The 18,303-nt window shown below is 40.1% G+C and overlaps 1 protein-coding gene across 1 annotated transcript in view; it reads right to left on the bottom strand.

The window, feature by feature from the left end:
* Nucleotides 1-18,303, bottom strand: part of THSD7B (thrombospondin type 1 domain containing 7B) — a 270,043-nt gene that overhangs the window by 98,596 nt on the left and 153,144 nt on the right. Inside the window, exons 13-14 of the mRNA XM_005433182.4 lie at nucleotides 4,759-4,953; nucleotides 301-564 (exon numbers count right to left, since the gene is read on the bottom strand). Of these exons, the coding sequence (XP_005433239.2) occupies nucleotides 301-564; nucleotides 4,759-4,953 (459 nt within the window). The remainder of the gene's footprint in view (nucleotides 1-300; nucleotides 565-4,758; nucleotides 4,954-18,303) is intronic.

The raw sequence follows: 18,303 nt of genomic DNA, 5'->3' as shown, positions 1-18,303 counted from the left end.
ACAAATAAAAAAAACCCCAACCTCTGGTATTTGACAGTGTAGGCAACTTTAGCCCTCTTCTGCTTCATTTCCATTGTAGAAATGCCAGCAGACCCTTATACCGAGGAAAACCTCAGTATTAAGAGCAATAAGAAGATATCTGAAGAACCGTGTTCAGCACTCACAGCAACCTTGTGAAAGCTATTCCAGCATTTAAACAGGTACAGACCTGTTATAGGCTCCAAACAGGCCATTGAATGGGTAACTGTGCTCAGCATCAGGGTAATTGATACGTGTTGTGCACTTTTAAAATATCCTTACCTGAACTGCTACAGCGAGATGGTTCCACAAGTCTGCCGGTCTTATCATAACAGGCAATAGCTTGCAGTCGTACACCCTCACCACACTCCTTGGTGTCTCCATGGGATCGTGTTCCCAATTGTGGCGCGGATGTACCTCCTCCAATAATACAGTCGGACCAATTTCCATGGGGCTGGGAGGTAAATACCTCACACGGGCACTGCTCTGTTTCAACTTGAGGATAAACTTCTGTATTCTGGCATTTGTCTCGCTTTCTGCTTCGCCCTGTTCCAACCACAGAAATCTGTTCGTTAGCTTAACATCTGCTACTTTTGATAACAACATGCCATATTATTTATACTTGCATGAATTCAACACATTAGAACCAAGACAATCTGAATGTTAATATCCAGGAACATTTCCGAAGCGTCTATTAGCTGCTGCCAGTGCTTTGGTGTGCAAGGACAACGTATTTATCTCCAGGGGCAACCAGAGAACTTGGAAATACTGTTTTGATGGGTACAGCAAGGAGCAAAATGCAAAGTCTTACACTAGGAACAGTCTGCCCAGAAAATGCTTTGTAATTTTATATAATATCGTATTTCTCTAATTATCTGATGAACATAAATTGATTGTTTTGTCTCTATTTGCTCGTAATCAATGGTTGCCAGGACAACTTCCAGAAGACTCTACATTAGCCACAACTTCTTCTTTGAGGCTACTTTTCAAATTAGTTAAAGATGCACTCTGCACACAAACCGTGCTTTGAAGAAAACAGAAAAGATAATCCTCAGTAAATTAGTAGGGCTGGAAGGCATTTCAATGGTTATATTTGGTTTTATGTTTTTGTTTGCTCTGTTCCTTCAACAGGTTTTAAAAGGCTCTTTCAGTAGGCGAGTGAAGCAGCAGCATTCAAACAAACCTGTGGTACGGAGGACTTCAGACACGAGAAAAGGTCCCGGGTACAAGAAGAAATAATGTAAAGAAGAGAATTCATGCTCCCGGCATCGCCTACAACTGCTCAAGGGAACAAATGTCTGTATACAACCTCTAAAGATAAAATCAATGCTTTTCTTGGCATGGGTTAGCCAACATGACGTGGAACTACCTTTATATGTTGCCTGAGCTCAGGAATGTCTTTGCATTTCACATCTGCATATCCTCACTAACAAACTGCATCTGTATCCCATCCTCAAAATGCTCCTTGGGGATCTTGGCTGCACTAAAAATACTTCTGCAAAAAGCTTTGATCCCAAAAGAAATGTTTTCTTTTTGGTATTGCACACAAATAAGATACTAAAAGCAAAGAACAAGTTATATAACCTAACAACCCTCTTTCTACTCTGAAACCAAGAGTTATTTCGCCACACGTCAGTAAGAGCACAAGTTGGCTGTCATCAATACCTGTCTGCATATAAACATGTACCTCCCAGGGAAAGGGCACTGATTGCAGACCCTTAATATCACTGTCCTTCAAGCCCCAGCTCCTTCAAAATTGTATTTTCAGAGTTCTGGGTAATGGAAATTTTGCCAGCACAAAGGGATAATAAACACAAAGAAATCAAATAGTGCCAACATCTTTGTATTTGTGTGTGTGTGTGTGTGTATATATATATTTACATTTCTATATATGTGTTTATGAGCAAGTTCAGGTAAAGTATAAGAGGTACAACTCCACATACTTCAAGGAAGGTCTTTTAAAAGGCTTTAAATAGATTGGGAGCTCTCTAGTGGCATTTCCAGCATTTTATGTTTGACGAGCTGACAGAAGCCACAAGTACAGCTGCATGTTCTGCATGGTATTAGTAAGCATGGGAATTTGGGACTTGTCCATGTTTTGCCATAATTACATGAAGCACATCAAACACAGGTAAGGATGCTAATAATCTCACACTTATAAGACACTTATTTCCAACATGTTCTGCCATCTGTTTTGCAGGAATCCTCCCTCTAATGAAATTGCTAAGTAAGCCCTACTCTGAGGGCAAAAGTGACATTCATCCCATACTCTTCACAAAGAAGTAGTTTTAGAATTAATGATGGTGATATGTTTATCATCTTCAGAGACAGCTTTAAAAATTACTATTAAAAGCACCATCTCCAAAATTTTCAAGGACATAAATCCTTCAATTAAACAGAAATTTCTTTTTAAAATTATATTTCTAACCAATATTTTATACTAACAAACAAATATTATATGCATTAAGTATTATCAGGTAGTACATATTGTACATACAAATTATATGAAACATTAAAAATACACTTTTCTACAGAAAATGCATTGTATCCATAGCACAGTGAATTAACTCACTGCATTAATTAACTGGACTTACCTAAAAACCGTGTTTTCATTATAATGACTTTGAATTTTGATATGTTCTGTAATAAGCTTTTCGCTTCTTAAGTAATGACCAATTTCATATGTAGAGTCTATGGTTACTTACCAAGTAAAACTAATAATACTATTAAAAACTGAGTGGGAGCAAGCAAATACTTAGCAAACAGCTCGCGGATTCCCACTAAATGACATTGTTAATGAACTCCTATAATGAAGCTGAAGCATTCACTTGAGCATAGACAAACACAGTGACAAACAAGGAGGTTCAATTAATTCATGCATGCTTACAGAAAGGTGAAATACAAATGGATAAAGGACTCTTTCAACATCATGAAGTACTTCCCAAAATAGCACTTTCCTTAAATCTTTGGACTGAGTTCCTGCGGGTTGAGAGTTCTTCCACACTTGTGCCTAGCTCCAATTTTCAGGAAGTTTTATGCAAATACAGGTCAGTACTAATCTCACTGACTTCCCCTTTTGAAAAGTGGACAAACCAAAGCCAAATGTCTGATTTGGTCCCTCCTCGCTGCTCTCTGTGGTGTTGTGCTGTCCCCACCCAAGCACGCCTGGGACACCGGCTGCACATTCACCACTTGCCTTTCAGGACACCTTTGCTGGGTGCAAGCTGAGACCACAAGCTCCTTCCTGGCAGGAGGAAGGGAACCCAGCAAGGTCATATGGGAGAGACCGGTGGTGTTTGGTCACAAATGCGGTGTGGCTGAGGAGATAAGCCATCAAAACCTGAACATCAGAAACCATTTCTGCTCCACTTAATTGAATGGATCTATGTCTGATGTAGAATGCAGTAAGAAAGAGGATAGTAGGTAGGACCATACTGTTTTGTAACTTGCACAGATACCTGCAAAGAAAATTGAGGTTTAAAACTACCTGGAAGTAAGTATTCACTTAATTCTTCCATATTTTCTTTAAGATCAGGCACCTATTATTCTGATAGGGATAGAGGATTTCTACTACTACAAGCACACAGGCATTGATACAGAGAACATTTTAGCATATACTTTTTGGCAGAAACAATAGAGCATTGTATAATAATGATTTTCATGTAAAAAAGAAATCTTTATTCTTTAATGAGTCATACTGATTAACAGCAGCTTGAAGCCATTATGTCTGTATACTGTAATTGTTAGTTACTAAAAACGTGGCTCATTCCAGCAGTAACAAACTGAATATAACAAGATAGCCATGCAGCCAGGTACCAGTGAGTCTAGAAGAAAGGAGCAGTGGTAGCCACCATACTTTACTGCCATTCAGTTCCCAGGCATTATCGCAGCAGATATTTCTACAGCAACATTAGTATTCTACTCCATAGTAGAAGTCTTTGAAGCTTCACCTCTATTAATGGAGCAACTCAAGCCAGCTACACCATAGCTCTCAAAAACAACACAGAAATATTAAAAGATGTGAGTGTTCAGGATAACAAGAACAGTAAGTTTCTTGTAAACCTTCTGAAAACAGTATGATTCATTTTTATTTGACTTAGCAATGCATGGGGGTGTGGGGGTGTGGGGAAAACAACTCTTAACAAAACAAGCAGTTCCATACTCTTAGTATTACAGAGTTTTAAAGCTTTTCGGTTTGGTCAGCATTCAAATAACATAATAACAAACCACAACGGCAAGTATGGGAGACTGCTCCATAAAATAGTTTGAACTAGAGTGTTCAATGAATATATACAAAAGATCAAATAAAAGTGTTTTAATGATACTGTTTTTTCTTTATTCATGGTATTAATTTGCCCTGTTGAACTATTGGATGCTGCTGAGCGCAAAATTCCCCATTTCAAACTTCATCCAGATTTCAACAGCATTAAACAAAAAATCACACTTTTTTATTCTTGTGTACATATTTGCTGCATGCTTCCCACATTAACAGGTCAGATAAACTTGTACAATGCATAGTCACTGTTCTATTTGGTTTATGTCTAAAAACAGCTTTCTGTCACCAAGTTTTTCCGCACTATTCTCGTATTAAAATGTGTGTACATAAAGCAGGCAATGATCAGTATCAGCTCAAAAATCAATTAAGGATGATCGCTGTTCTGTCTGGATTTTCCCAAAACACCAACATCAGTCCACAAGCCACAAGTATCACCATCAAACAAATATTATAAAGGATTATACCTGTGAGTGACCGTCTCCTACTTCTAGTTGATTCACAGTCAAACGAGCATGCTGTAAATTTAGACCAGTGGGTAAACGTGCAGTCATCTTTGCAGGGAATGAGACACTCCTGTACAAGAGATGGCATAGCTCCTGCCCACCGCATGCAGTCACCAACATCAGCAGAGTCATCGTGCTCTGACAGGCATGTAACGGCTGGAAAGTAAAGTTACAGAAATCTTTATATTCTTATATATATTGTATTATATTGTATTATACTCTATGCAGTCAGTACTTGTGTTCTATGCAAGATTCACTCTCCTGGGTTAACAGGATAAAGCTGATTTATTTTTAGGTCATTATTAATGCATCACTCAAAGATGTGCTAGAAGCTTCACAAAACAATAAAGACACATTCTTATTTGAGCAGTGTGCTGTCTAAATGATGATATAAATTCAATATTCTCAGAGGCAGTCATTTTACGGGTTGGGGCAACAGTTTAACCCAGGATACACTGTACAACCAAACAAGAAAAGATACAATACTGTGGTTACATGCCATAAAATGTATTTGGTCAAGGCCAGGATTCCCAAGCTGTAATGCAGATGCTACCCATGGAACTGAAACTGTTTCAAAGTGGAAAAAAAATAATATAAGCGACAGCCTCCTTCTCCAAAACTGCCATCTTTTCCATATTTCAGATGAAGGAAACAAATATCTGAACAGCTTTCCCATACAGAGCGGTGACCTCTGCTCTGTCTGAGCAGCAGATGCTACAGCTAGGTGCTTCTTGCAGCAAGGTATAAACACCAGGTCTGCCCCTCCATATCCCTAAATACTGGGCTACCCCTTGTGCTCTCCTGCTCTTTGGTTTCTGCACTTCACTAGAAGCCTGCTTTTACGGTGCATGATAGCTTGCTATAAGAGGACTGGTGAACAGATCCATTAACAGAAAAAACAAAAAAACAAGTGCTCTGCAACCTGAAGCACCTTCACACATGGGCAGAGGCAGAGCCACTGAGCACATACCGAGCTTTGCCTTCACACACAGCACTATGAAGGCTGCAGCCCATATTCAGATGCAATGCGTTTCTCTGGTCCCTTGGCCAAGAGCTTTACCAGGTCTCTAGGACTGGGCCATGGCAATACAGAACTGCAGGCACGGGGCTGGTGCTGAGGTCTGTGAATTTGGACATAGATGCCTTTGGGGCCAGGCAAGAGTCAAATGGCATTTGCAAGAGCACAGCCCTGGACTTAGATGCACTGATTTCCCCTCAGTTTTATTTTTGGTCAGTGCCCTTTTCCTTCAACAGTCCTGTCCTTTTTTGGAGACTAGTGGTTAATTTTTCAGGGTGGATAATGGCACTGTATAGCCATGATGGAGGACAAAAGTATTAATGTATAAGTCTGAGTCACAGGAGGCCTATAAAAAACTTGCTAAAGTTTCAGTGAATTAATAATAAGTAATTATAATAAATAAAAATAGCCTGCACATCATGGAGTCTTTCATTTCATTAATAATAATTATTTCTCAAAAAAATCTCCAAGACTATAGGCTATTTATATCTTATATTGTAGGTTAACCAAACCAAAGATAGGTCATGACTTCATTAAAGTAATAAAGTCAGAGACAGAGTTAGGAACTGAATTTGGCACCAAGAGTTTAGTCATGTCAGGCTCTGTGATTTCAGACAAGTCCACACATTGTATCATAAAGCTACAGAAAATGAAATTATTTAATGCAGATTTTATCTAACAACCTGTGATACTATTTTATGGAAATTCCTAAATAATTCAGGTTTCAGAGGCTGCATACATTTTTCCTTGTTGCTAGCGCTTAATGTAACTAGGAGTGCATGAAGAAAAAGGGAAAAATAACTCTGTTTTCTTACAGTTAAAGGATTTACTGGGGTGTAACTTTGTGATGAATACACATGATTCTTGGTTTTTAACTACAGTACTGTATGGGAGCAAGGGATGGGTTGGCAACCACCTGGAAATAAAAAGATACCTTATTAAAATGTAATTAGATTTCTAAGGAAAAAAATCAGCATTTTGAAGAGCATGCAAAAGGCAAGCAATTGTTAAAAGTCTCTTTAGACTCAAGTGACAGTAAATCAGCATATTAATAACTACCTCTACATTGCTGAAAGTTGCCTTTCACTTTCAATCCTCATGACGCTTCCTGGCAGACAGAAACTCGGAGACATTCCCCTTCTCAATTACGAGAGCATGAGGACAGAGGTCACCCCTCTGTACAGGACAGCGGGGTAATTGCCCTCTTCAGGAAGGTTAAATAAGGAACAGACTCTGATGCCCAAGGTCTGTGTAGCCTTGTTACCTTCAGCAAGGACACCAAAGATTTGGCAACACAAATGTGTCCACATGAAGTATGGCCAAGTGTACGCAAACCATCTTCTCGGCATCGCTACAACCACTAGCGCCCGCAGGGATGCGAACAATATCCTATGCCGCCAGCCCCATGAAGCAGTATTTGCAATTGCATAATAAACCATCACGTTGCAATGTTTACTACGATCTGACACAAGACCACAATTCATTCCTGACATTTACTAATGGCAACACAATTGATGGAACTTCTAAATATCGATGTTAAACCAGACACTCATGCTGCAATGAGTTATCATCTACTCGCTCCAACTTCTGCACGGAAGTCCTTAATTTTAAGCATACAAATAATTCACTGAGTTCGTTGAGCCTATTTAGATCCTAAAAGTGATGGACATGTAAGGACATATGAGGTCAGGGCAAATATTTGACAGAGATCATGGAGCTTAAAGAAATTAGTGGAAATAGTAAACATGGGTAGAGGAAAGTTAAATTAAAACAAGTAATACAGTGGTTTATACACGTACAAACAGGGGACAAGAAGGAATTGAAAAGAAGAAAATATAATGGATAGTCTAGTAAGAGACCTAAGCAGAGGAAAGGAGGAGGAGGCTCTCCTGTGAGGTGACTGAACTGTGCTCCCCAGTCCAAGAGAGACAGGGAACTGCTGGAGAGGGGCCAGCGCAGGCTACGAAGGTGAAGAGGGGACTGGAGCATCCCCCGGCTGGGGAAAGGCTGAGGGAGCTGGGTCCTTCGGCCCGGAGCAGAGGAGGCTGAGAGGGGATCTCATCGATGGCTGCAAACCCCTTAAGGGCGGCCGTCCAGGGGACGGGGCCAGGCTCTTTCCAGGGGTGCCCAGCGACAGGACAAGGGGCGACGGGCACAAACTGCAACACAGCAACTTCCCCCTGAACAGGAGGAAAAACGTCCTTACCTGGAGTGTGCCGGAGCCCTGGCACAGGCTGCCCAGGGAGCCTGCGGGGTCTCCTTCTCCGGAGACATTGCAGACCCGCCTGGACGTGACCCTGTGCAGCCTGCTCCAGGGAACCTGCTCCGGCCGGGGGAAGGGCTGGCTGACCTCCAGAGGCCCTGCCAACCCCCACCTTCTGTGATTCTGTGATTAGGGACAGGCAGGTGACTGAAAACCCAGAATTGCTTCTCTGCTTTACTTCAGGAATTCTTTTAAGTGCAGATCCTGCTAACTCAATCTGTTCTTCCTGACAGAGCAACCAAGCCTCGGTGTCAGCAAGGAGACAAGGCAGCAGCCAAAGAGCAAGGAATCCAAAAAGCTTTTTTTGATGCCTAACATACTGCCTAAAGAACAAACATACTATTTGCTTCCCATTCTCCTGAACTTTTGTGTTTATCAATGCCAGCGATGCTATTACTAAGCTGGTGAGCCCAGGTGAACACTTCCTTGGTGACCCAACTGGCAGCTGCATCACTTTGCTGGGACAACAGGCAATTCTTGTTTTACATGCACAAAATAAAATGTCAGCCATGAACATCTGGCACCATTACACACCAAAACCCCACACCTCCTCAGACAGGCCTAAGCAGTTCACTGCATTTCAGTCATATTAGGAGGCAATTCACTTCCATTCAAGAGTCTGCAAACATCTTCAAAGATGATGCCCGTGCATGACTTCTTCAGTCTTAACTGAATTATCTTAAAAAGCCTGAGCTTAATGCGGCTGTTCTTTACAGCACCCCAGTCATAAGAAATGGCAGGATTTCTGCTACATGCTTACAACTATGCTTGAGGTGAGCAGCATGAACTGCTAAAATAAATTACATAATAAACCAAAAGCCCATTAGGGCATTTTAATGGATTGGGAAGGGCCAGACAGGAAGCAGCAGAGCTGGCAGGTGCACTCCAGCGGTACATTCAGGAGCTTGTCACCTCATTTCTGCCTGCTGCAAACTTACTTCCCAGTTAAGTCAGCTTTAACTTTTAAGAGAAAAATACTTTTAAATACAGGCACTTCTGGAAACAGAACAAGACAAGTTTGTTTTCAGTGGGCCTTCAGGAAGTTAGTAAAATTACTTAGCCTCCATGGTTTCAAACTACTGACTGGTTTGGCTTTTGTGTGGTTTATGTTGCACAAAAAAATATTTCCCCATAATCCTCAGTTCTGTCACAACGGTTGTAAATAAACTCAGACCACAAAGCCATTTCTGCTATGTAAATATCTTTTTTTTTTTTTTGAAGTGGGATACCACGAGAGGGCAAATGCAGTCCATTTGCAACCCTATGCACTGAGAAAAAAAAATCACACAGTAATGCTAAATTCCTCCTAGACATAAACTCTGATTTCTACCGTCTCTGCAACATTTAAAATGGACACAAACATATGAATACAAACAGCTAATAACAGAACACTGCCAGATAAAGGGATTAAATTATAATATTGATTCACACGAAGAGGGGAAATGCAGGATTTCCTTTTGAACTCCCACTATTCTTTCTTATTACCACCAGTCAATGCCACCAAACTGGAATTAAACACTTGGGGCCAAGCTGCGGGATGGCAATTTAATGCAGCTCTGTTGATATAAAACAACGGCTGGCACAAAAAAAAAAATAATCTTGTAACAATAAAAACAAGATCACGAACTAAACTGAAATCTAACCGGGTTTAAAATGCTAAAAGAAAATACCTTTTTTTTTCAGGGAAGGGCTGGAATTGCTTAACAGTGTGGATACACCTGTTAAAGTGCCAACAAAAGTTAGCAATTAATATGAGCAATGAAAATAGCTCCAGATGTAACTGCTTTGCTTCGAGGCATAAGTCAAGTGTTAAATGTACAGCTTGGGGAGGAAATTCTCCCTTCTGCTGGCACAGGGTCCTGTCAGGATACTGAACAAGGACTTCTAACAGGATATTCAGTACAACAGTCTCTGTCTTCTGGCTCTATATATTTACACTCACAAGTGTATGTTTGTATGCCATCAGCTTAGCATATGGCATGCAGAAGCATATGGAAGCTATATTCTTTAACTACATTTGTCTTAAATTAAAATAGCAGACACTTATTCTATAAACTTTTACATGGCGAAATCAAATGTTTGTATGCTGTCAAATCGCAGAAGTGCTGAACGCATCCTTCGATGATGTTACACCATCACCAAAGCAGCATGTCAGCATCAAACTGGAGTAACTCAAGTGCTCTCAGTAGGCACACGCCTGACGTAAGAGCAACACAGATGGTCCTAACAAAAGGAGTGTTTTGAGAAAGAAATATTATAGGCATAGCATTGCATCCAATAAGGAAAGATAACATAAATATAGTTCCTCTTAAGTAAAAATCCAATTACAGACAGTCTTGGTAATCATATTCATTTGCCAAAGTTATAATCAATTCTCCTTGAAAAATGCATTTCAACAGTTTCCAAAGGGTAAAAAGCTGAAGAGTGAGAATATCAACTACAAACCAGTAAAATTATATTGTACCATGGCACTTCAATTTGGGAAACCTAAATTAGTGGTTTCAAAACTCTGGAATTAAATGTCATTAGAACATATGAAAACAATGACTGATAATTCCAGGAAGGTACACTCAGGCCAAACACTGAAACTGAAGCTATGCAGTAGTGTAAATCAAATGGCTGGACTTAGTGCAGGAACAACAGTGTGACCTATAAGGCTAGACAAGAGGTCTCATGCCCAAGAGACGTATACACAATGATGTAATGATCTCTGGCTTCAAATTCTAAGCATGTATGAAACACCAAAGCCAGCATGTAAAGTCAAAGGAATTATTTTAATGTACCTGTTTACCTTCTTATTGTTCAGAAGAATTCTCATTTTGTGTTGCATAATTACTCTCCTTACCCCTCAATGTAACAAGACAACCTATTATTTCTCAGACATATCACTAACAATAAGTGAAAAAGAAGTTCAGGGCTAATACATTAGAGAAAAAAGAAAAAAATAACTTTAAGGATCCAGGCATGCTGACTATAAGTACAGTCTCATAAGTCAGGATGACTTCATTTATTTTCTATATTTATGCTCCTTTACACTTAAAAGTTTCTCCCAAATCCCAGGTGGAACATTTAAGTTGTGCTTGGTATCCTAACACAACCCCTAATTATAGAAGGCCAGAAGCAGACATAAGAACATAAGTGAGTCCAGAGGAGGCCACGAAGATGATCAGGGGGCTGGAGCAGCTCTCCTGGGAAGACAGGCTGAGAGAGTTGGGGCTGTTCAGCCTGGAGAAGAGCAGGCTCCGGGGAGACCTTACAGCGGCTTCCAGTGCCTACAGGGGCCGCCGAGAAAGCTGGAGAGGGGCTTCTTACAAGGGCGTGTAGTGATGGGACGAGGGGGAATGGCTTTAAGCTGGAAGAGGGTAGATTCAGATTAGATATCAGCAAGAAATTCTTTACTGTGAGGGCGGCGAGGCGGTGGGCCAGGCTGCCCAGAGCAGCTGTGGGTGCCCCATCCCTGGCAGTGCTCCAGGCCAGGCTGGATGGGGCTGGGAGCAGCCTGGGCTGAGCGGGTGGGGGGGTGTCCCTGCCCGGGACAGAGGGCTGGAACTAGATGATCTTTAAGGTCCCTTCTGACCCAAACCATTCCATGATTCTATGATTCTATAACAGAAGACATGACATAAGGCTCTCCTGACACTCATATTTAAGTCTAAGGTCCAGATTCTGTAAGAACATAAACATACACTTCATCACTGTTACAGCCCCCTTGGATGCAGCAGCTCTCCCTGCAATGAAGTGTGTCTGAAGTCTGAACTTACAGAACCAAACATGAAGATAACCATTAAAAATAAGTCTGATGAAAAGGATAAATGATGCCAGGAAGGACATCGCAGACACAAATCTTGTAAAAATAACTGAGGAAGAGCTGGAACAACTAGTTATGCAGCAAAGAAACCAGCTCTGAGATCACCAGATTCACATTTTGTAATTATTAATGATATTGACAGTAGTGCTAAAGGGCTAACAAATGCCACTGAGCAAACAGAGCACTGAATAAACACAGACCCCAACCAACAGTGCCCTACGAACAAACAAAAGGAGCCTGAGATGAGGTTGGGAAGCAATAAAGATGGTAAATATCAACTGAAAAGATAAAGGAAAGCAACTGAAATGATTTGCACGAAAAGGGTTCAGGGAAGAAAAAGTTGGATACAGAGCATTAGCATGGAGAAGTGACGAACAAGGGAAAGTGGAGAAGTTTGGGATAGAATTAGAAGAGAAGAAAGAAAAGCAAGCAAAACTGTAAAGACCCGTCTCAAGTTAAAGGTCCATGTTTTAGCTGCTCTTTGGGTTGGTTTCTTTCTGCAGCCTTCCCACAATAAGGCATGCACGTGGGGAAAAAAGACAGGTTAATCTAGGCACAGGAGCCTCAGAAGAAACGAAGTCCCAGCTGCAGCTTTCTGGGGGCCAGCATGGTGTGAGGCCACCTCCAGTGCAGTCAGCCGTCCCCATGTGCTGCAGAGCTCCCCTGTGGCTACACGTCCTGGGCATTCACCAGGCAGAAGGGGTAACAAGGTCTGCGCACAGGTCTGCACGCCAGAAGCACATGTCCCTCCCACACTGCTCGCTCTTCACGGCTCACAGCCTCTCAGCCAGCACCACCGAGCGAGCACCAGATGAGAGCAGGTTGTCTGAAAGGGATTACGTATGTCCAGGGCTGCATATTAAAACCCGTAAAATCAGTGCAGACTGACCTCTGTCACTTAATGCCTTAAACTGGCCTCACCGCCGTTCCATTTTAAAATAGCTCAGAGTACAATTATCCTGATATTTATAGATGAGGTTATCAGTTATTTGGTTTGGAATATGTGATTAGAAACACTGTAGGAATTGAGCTGTACATGTCAATTTTTCCAAGCTATGTGACTTGATGTTTTAATCCTTCCTCATCTGTGAATCAAGACTGCCCGCTGTTCAGGGAGAAGTAGCAGAGAAATTCATTGCTATGAAGCCCACTCCTCCCACCCACACACTGAATGCAGAAAACAGGATTGACACATTAATGTCTAGCACTATTTTAATTTTAATACAAGTATTTTCTTATTGCAAGTGGTTCACACTCTGCCTGGCTAGAAAGACAAAATAATATGATTTTTTAATGTTTCAAATTTACTTTGGCCAAAGAATAACTGCAACCTGAATGCTCCTACATTATGCAATCAGTCTAAGGAATCTTTCACAATTTTCCCCTTTTTTTCTAACATTATTATAGGTTTTGAATTGCTTTTAATTTCATTTTCTATTAAAAAGAAAATCAATGGAAGTACATTAGATGATTAATGATAGAAATTATGCTTCTGCTCCTTTCAGAGAACATAACAAAATACAAAAATATGCCTCCTTTTCTTCATCTTTCTCTGCTCCACAATTACTAAAATTACTCGAGTTCAATTTCTTTGTAGTACCTCTCATAAAGTTATATTTAAGATTAATTATTTATTGCTCAACTTGAAAATAAAACTAAGACATCCTGTTATATATACACACATTGAGACCACAGTAAATAAAGAGAATCAAACATGCCAAATAACACGAGAGAGAAAATGGAAAACAAACACATTTACAGTATTTATAGTACCTCAAGTTGGAAGATCACTTAGCTGATTAAGAAAGCACTGACTTTCTTCTGAAAGCTCTGCCTCAGTTATACATTCACCTGCCAGTGTTTTTAGTGATAGCTGGATGAACTTCGAAACTCCTGCAGCCTGTTTTATTCCAGCCAGGTCCATTTTTTTGCTAGCACCCCATGGTAATCTTCCACAACAGCAGTGGAGAGCTCAACACTACGACCAACACACACAGGGAAGCCAACCTTAGGAAGGTCTCAGAAGACAGTCCTCTAAATTTGTCCAGCCAAATGTCCATTTCAGTCTGCATTTTTTTGGTATTGGATTTGATAAAATTATCCACTTGCATCATCTTTCAGACAACTGGGGATTTGAAAATATTGCATCATGTTGGTTTAGGAAAATACATTTGAAAATCTTGCTCTGGAAGGCAGGCACTCTGCCATTTCTCTCTATCTATCCCTTAACAGTGAAGCGCCGATGCTGAATCCAGAACTCGCACTACCACACCGACATATTTACAGCTCCCCAACTTTATATTTAAAACACTATGATCCAAGGTAACACCTAAAGATTTTAATTGACCCTTCCTCCTCACCTCCCCACTCCCCAGCTCTGGCTCTTCTCATTTTGGCATTCAAAACTCCTCACTGCTCTTGGCTGCTCAGGGAACAGCAGTTAAGCCAATGTGGACATATATGGGCCCTTCAACTGCTTTTCAACTCATCTTGATGTCTCCTGCTCTCACCCGTCCATTCTTCTGCTGCCTGAGTTAATTCTGCCATTAATGCCCAAACCGTCCTGCCAGGCATGCTCCAAAGGCTCAGGTAAGAGCACAAATTAATCAGCCCTTGCATAGGTCTCCTCACTACAAAAAGGGGTTGTGTGGCAGCCTGTTGTCCATTGGGGTGGATTCATCGCATTTTCTCCAAAATTTGTATATGCTCACTGCTTGGCCACATATAAACAAGTTTGTCTGAAATTATCAACTCCTCCCTGAGAGTACTACCCACACAACGCTGTTTATACCACTGCACCTCAGTAAAGATATGCAGATTCAGACTGATGGAAAATAAGACCAGAATGTGGTCTCCTCTATTTACTTTTATTTCTAATTAACCATGCTTTTCCAGAATTCAGACCACCATGGCATTTGGACTAGTCACCTTTATCAAAGTAAAAAACTGCAATTCAAAAAGCAGGAACATGGAAATTTGGGAACCTCATCACTTTCTACATTTCACTCATAGAAACCACTGTTAAATTTTTCTAAAGTACCAACAGAATGTGTAGATACAGTCCTGCATAAAACTTTCCACTTCAGCTATCACTTTTCTACAGTAAAGAACAGATAAAGATACTAAATGCTTTGAGGTTGAAAGTCTGGCTACTCATCTCCAGCCTAAAACTGATAAAACAACTAAATCTACTTTGACTGAAGTTAACAAAAATGCATACTAAAATAATTCATGTTATCTAAATTAAGTATCTTTCAGCCATCATACAATATTGTCTACCTCATGATCCAAAATAAAGATACTGTACTTGAGACTGAAGGGTCAGCATAGTCGAAGTACAGTAAAGACACTGCAGTTACATTAAAGGTGAGAGAAGCAGAAAGAGCTTGTGAAAAATTTCCCACCCACAACCATGAGAAATGAAATGCTTGGGGCCTTCCAAGAGATTTGCCCAGTGGAAAACCTAAGTATGCAGATTTGAATCCCAGTAAGAGCAAAGTCATACTCTGATGTGTGGGAGTTCCATACGTGTATACATAATGTATAAATTACACACACAGAAAGGCTTTTTATACTTCTTACTAAACGTTTCTAGCGTGTGGGGGAAAAGTGTTTTACAGAAACCCTACCTCAGGGCATCCTTTCTGTAGCAGGAAAAAAAAAACCACAAAAAAAACCCCAAACAAAACAAAACCAACAAAAAACCCAAACCAAACCACAAATTCCCCAGAAGAGACTAACACAGTCTGAGATACTAAAGAGTATACTTCTATATAGTTCATATAAAATACCCTGATTCCCGTAAGTACAAGAATTGGTATTTCCCCTAGGTCATGTTAAATGAACTTTTTTATGTGAGCAAAGGAGTTCCAATAGGTTTGCCTCTTAAGAATAATAAAAATAATTACACTCATCTTTCCTGATGTTTGTTGTTCAGACAGACCATTCTCACTGCTTTTTACCCTTTGCTTGAAGCTAACAGATCTAAAAGGACTATTTCCTTTCCTCTTCTAGTCCCTTAAATACAAGGTAGAAGATCAGAGAAGATGCAAAGGGAGGTATCTTACAGTACGTTATGTTTGTCTTATGATGATCCTCTCTTCCTTTCTTACAGGCCGAAACCAAAGAAAAGAAACATTTCTTATTCAGCTGCTGCTACTCTTCTTAAATTTGCACTGAATTTTTATAATTGAGCGGGGATTATAGAGCAGATTGTATTCCTTCTGAAACAATGGGAAAACTCACATTTGTTTCAATAGGAAAAGAACTGTTCCTATTACACTTTCTTTTTAACATCTGTAAATGAAGCATTTGTTCGCCAGCGTTTGTTTCCAAAATAACTACACAATCCAAACACTGACTGATTACTATAGGATTGTTAATGTATAACTGATACAATTATTTGGACAAAAAATGTTCTCTTATTGTGATTTCTTTACGATTGGTTCAGATTGTATAATTTATGGTTTGTTTAACCAAAAAAACCCACCAATCAAATTAATGTAACAGAAAGCAAACTGTATCAGACCTAGAAATACTTTTCACCTTGCTGGAAGATTATTAGTATTTTTAGCTATTCTTCATATGCTTAATTCTAGCTAGCCCCAGGGTAGAGCTGGCTGGGACACTAGGCTACATTTTCTTGTATTACAGTCTTCCCAGTACAAACCTTTTAAATCTTGACTACAATAAATCAGCAGTTTGATTCTCATCATATACCCTTTTTTGACCTCTGAAGTTTGTTCATCTTTTCTGGAGCTCAGAGCAGTTTCTCCCACAAAATTTCTCTGTGTGTGAAGAGCAGACAAAATCATGCTTAAAGTGAGGAGCACTTATAGCAGGGGAAGGTCATCTTTGGAAAGGAACTTGAAATACAATTTTACAGAAGTGGCTTATGTTTATTCTTTTGGACTTCTTAAAAATTATTCTAAAAATGAAAAAGAAAAATTTAAAAAGGAAAAAATCAGGAAAACAAGAGCCCATGAAAACTTAGAGGACAGTAACCTGATGGCACCGCTGGGGTAGGTGGCTGTTCATGTTCTACTAGTGCCACAACAGTGGACCCACCACAGACTCATTTGAAAGTGGTTGAGCCACAAGTATGTGGCTCCTCCTTCTGTAAAAGCATAAATATCCCCCACACCTCTGAGAAGTCCTCAGTGTCCATGCAAAGCATCAGGACCTATGCTCATCTCTGGAGAGGCAGGTCCCTGGCAGCCATGGGGGGGGGCATCATTAAGGAGCACGTCAGTGACCTGAGGCTGCCCCGGTGACACACAGCCCAGAGGAACATCTGACCCTTTCTTCCCTGAAGAGGGAACAAAGAATGTGGCCAGTTAAGCCCAGCACTGCCGTTTCCCTTAAAACCAAGTAAACATAACCAGAGGGACTTCCAAAATTTCCCAAAGTGGCAACTACTACTTCCATATTAGAGTAAGTTATTTAGGAAATAAAATTCAATGCAAAACCAACTCAATGCTTTGAAAATCCATCAAGATTCACATCACATTTCCATTTCAGAAGAGAGAACTGATACTTGGAATGTCAAGTGTGTATTTCAAAGTAACAGTAAATAGCAATTTTTTAATTCATCAGAAAACCAAAGGAAAGGGAACATTCCATATAAATGTGCTGTACTTGGGTAATTCTTGCTGTTGCTATAACGAAAGTATAAATACAGCACACCATGAATTCATAGTAATTGGTTTCTATAAGCCAGTTTGACATGGCACAGCCAAATAGATTAAGATTGTATGGCCACACAGAACTGATTCTCTAAAATTTTCTATTTTGCCTTTTCTAGATCATTCATCGTGTCAGACCTTTGTCTCAATTTCTGTTTAAACCTTTGTCTTGTCCTATTTGAATACCCACGCTTCAGGGTTATATCTTATCAGTTAATTAACTTTTAGAATGGAAACATAGCAAAAATGACTATATAAAATTCTGCTCATATATCTCAAAGCCAATGTCAACTAATGTGGTTCCTGTGTACCTAATCCAGGAGACAAAATAAAATTTCAGCTTCCACTTACAGCCTGAGGCAAAAGTAGGTCTTGCAGAGAGATGTGTGAAGTGACAAGGTTTAGTAGGGCAATAACGTTGGTCAAGAGCTTAAATATTGGTCTAGCTACTAAACATTAGGCCATGAGGTTCTGACATTACATTATTAAATACCAAGATTTCATCCAAAGTTTTCACTTACTCAGAATAATGCAAAATTTATTTAAGCAAAAAAAAAAATTGCTATTTAGGTTTGGGGTTTCCTTCCTCCCCCAACAAAGCATTGAAGGTGATGCTACTCTTCACTAGATAAAGGCAACACTAACAGGGAAGTAAGGGGGGTGTGTGTGTGTGTAATGTATCAGTTCTTCACCATAAATTAATGAATGATTTAGCAATAAAATACTAGTAGCA

This window comes from Falco cherrug, chromosome 8, assembly GCF_023634085.1.
Source record: "Falco cherrug isolate bFalChe1 chromosome 8, bFalChe1.pri, whole genome shotgun sequence".
Lineage (NCBI taxonomy): Eukaryota > Metazoa > Chordata > Aves > Falconiformes > Falconidae > Falco > Falco cherrug.
The sequence above is the reverse complement of the archived record's forward strand: the minus strand, read 5'-3'. Positions and strand labels throughout refer to the sequence as shown.